The sequence below is a fragment of the Cryptosporidium hominis genome (assembly GCF_000006425.1).
Source record: "Cryptosporidium hominis TU502 chromosome 4 CHRO014185, whole genome shotgun sequence".
Lineage (NCBI taxonomy): Eukaryota > Apicomplexa > Conoidasida > Eucoccidiorida > Cryptosporidiidae > Cryptosporidium > Cryptosporidium hominis.
This window is the reverse complement of record NW_666690.1, coordinates 1-2063: the sequence shown is the minus strand read 5'-3', so window position 1 is coordinate 2063 and position 2063 is coordinate 1. Positions and strand designations below refer to the sequence as shown.

Here is a 2063-nt window from a genome sequence, read left to right as displayed (position 1 = left end):
TTTCAGATATTACTTATCAATATGATGATTTAAAATATTCTTCAGCTTTTAGTCTTCATAGAATTCCAAGAAATTTGACATCTATTGTTGGTATATCTTCATTTTTTTTTTCAAGATGTATTGTAGCTCTTGAACCTTTGATTTTTGTTGCAAGTAAAACACTTAGTGATCATAGAGATCTTTTTTTACCAGATATATCTACTCTTCTTAGAGAAAATAAACCAAAAGAACATGAAACAAAACATTATGCTGAATGGGTTAAAAGTCTTGCAGCTGATAGAGATCCTGAAGGAATGACATCCTTAGGTGAACTTTATTATTATGGACATGAAGCTGGTGGTATTGCAAGAGATGTGAATAGAGCTGCACAATTATGGGAAGAATCTGCAAGAAGAGGAGATCCACAAGGTGCTTTAGCTAGAGCTTTTTTAAATTTAGATGGTACAATGGGTACAGAAAGAGATTCTGGTCCTTATTTAAGACAAGTTGTAAGAAATGGAGAACCACCAGCTGCAGCTTTAGCTAACTATTATATATATAAACTTGGATTAGATGTTGATAAGAATTCTACAATAGCTGGTGAATATTTAAAATTAGCAGCAGATCTTGGTGATGGTAATGCTCAACTAATACTAGCACATGCTTATGCTGGAGGAAAGATGGGAGTCATTCCTCCAGGAGGTCAGAATGATACTTTAGCTTTAAAATATTATAAACTTTCGGCTGAAGGAGGGAGAACTGTTGCTTATTTTAATTCAGCAGTATTAACATTAAAAGGGTCAGATACAAAGTATAAGACTGAAGAAAGTAGATGTATTGCTTCAATTGATTACTTAACTCATGTTGTAAAGAAGAATAATCATGTCAAATTCTTAAGCTTATTAAGTAAAAGATCATATGAAAATGGTGATATTGTAGGATCTCTTCTTCGAGAAATGACATTAAGTGAATTAGGTTTTATTGAGGGACATATTAATTCACAAGATTTATGGAAAGAAAGATCCATTTTGTATTATAATAATGAAATAAAGAAATTGATTTTTGAGAATAAAAATGATAATGGTATCGTTGTTAAAAATGAGATGGTATCGAGAAAAGAATTATATAGTAATGTTATAGAAGAAGAGAGTTTTTTGAATATAATGTGTAATATTATAATGAATGATAAATTGAGGAGTATATGTAAAGTCGAATTATTAGATGAGAGTAATGAAAAGTATTCAACATTGTATCCAAGTGAATTTGATATGAGAATGAGTGGAATTTCTTCTTCAACATTATGTTTGGTTAAGGCAAGTAGAAAGGAGGTATTTTTTAATGTACCAATAAACTTTGATAATACAATAATTCATTTAAATTCAAGTTATTTCAAGTATTATGATATATTTGATTCACAAAATGCAACATTAAGAGGAAGATTGGATTTAAATTACTCTGAAAATATGTCAGAGAAGGAGAAGAATAGGGTATCTGAGTTTCTTAGTTGTTGGATGAGGCCAAGATCTTATTATGATAGATTTGAGAAAATGACAAGAAGATTGAGAATAAAAGAATTTAAAGATGAGAGGGAATTGGAAGAGGATGATGATGATGATGAAGAAGAAGAGGAATCTAATATATTTGATAGATTATTAGAACTTTGGCAAAAGCCTAAAAGTGGAAGTTATCAAAGGTACCCAAAACCATGGTATAAAGCATTGAAGAAAATATATAATGGTTTTAATTATGTATATAGATCATTTATTCTTAAATTAGTGATTAAGTTAAATAATTATTTCTTAAGTTTTATAGATGGGAATGATCTTCAAGATGTAAAAGAAGAAGGAAAAAGTATATTTTCAAGAATGAATTTGGGTTTGGATTTGGATTTAGATCTTGAAATTGATGAAGAGAAGGTACCGGAAATAATAAGATTAAAAAGAAATTCATCACTTTGGTGTAGTCATTATTATTCAAGAAGATCATCATCAAATGGAGATATTTATTCAACTCAAAATTTGGTTCAACAATTTTTAGAAGGAAGTTTTGGAGTTAATAAAGACCCAGTTTCCGCTTTTAAATTT

At 29.3% G+C, this 2063-nt stretch overlaps 1 protein-coding gene across 1 annotated transcript; it reads left to right on the top strand.

Moving 5' to 3' along the window:
* Window positions 1-293: 293 nt before the first annotated feature.
* Chro.40471 (hypothetical protein) lies at window positions 294-2063 on the top strand (the record flags this gene model as incomplete). Its single annotated transcript, XM_660020.1, has 1 exon — window positions 294-2063. A coding segment is annotated over one exon (1770 nt), but the record flags the coding sequence as incomplete, so codon positions are not given.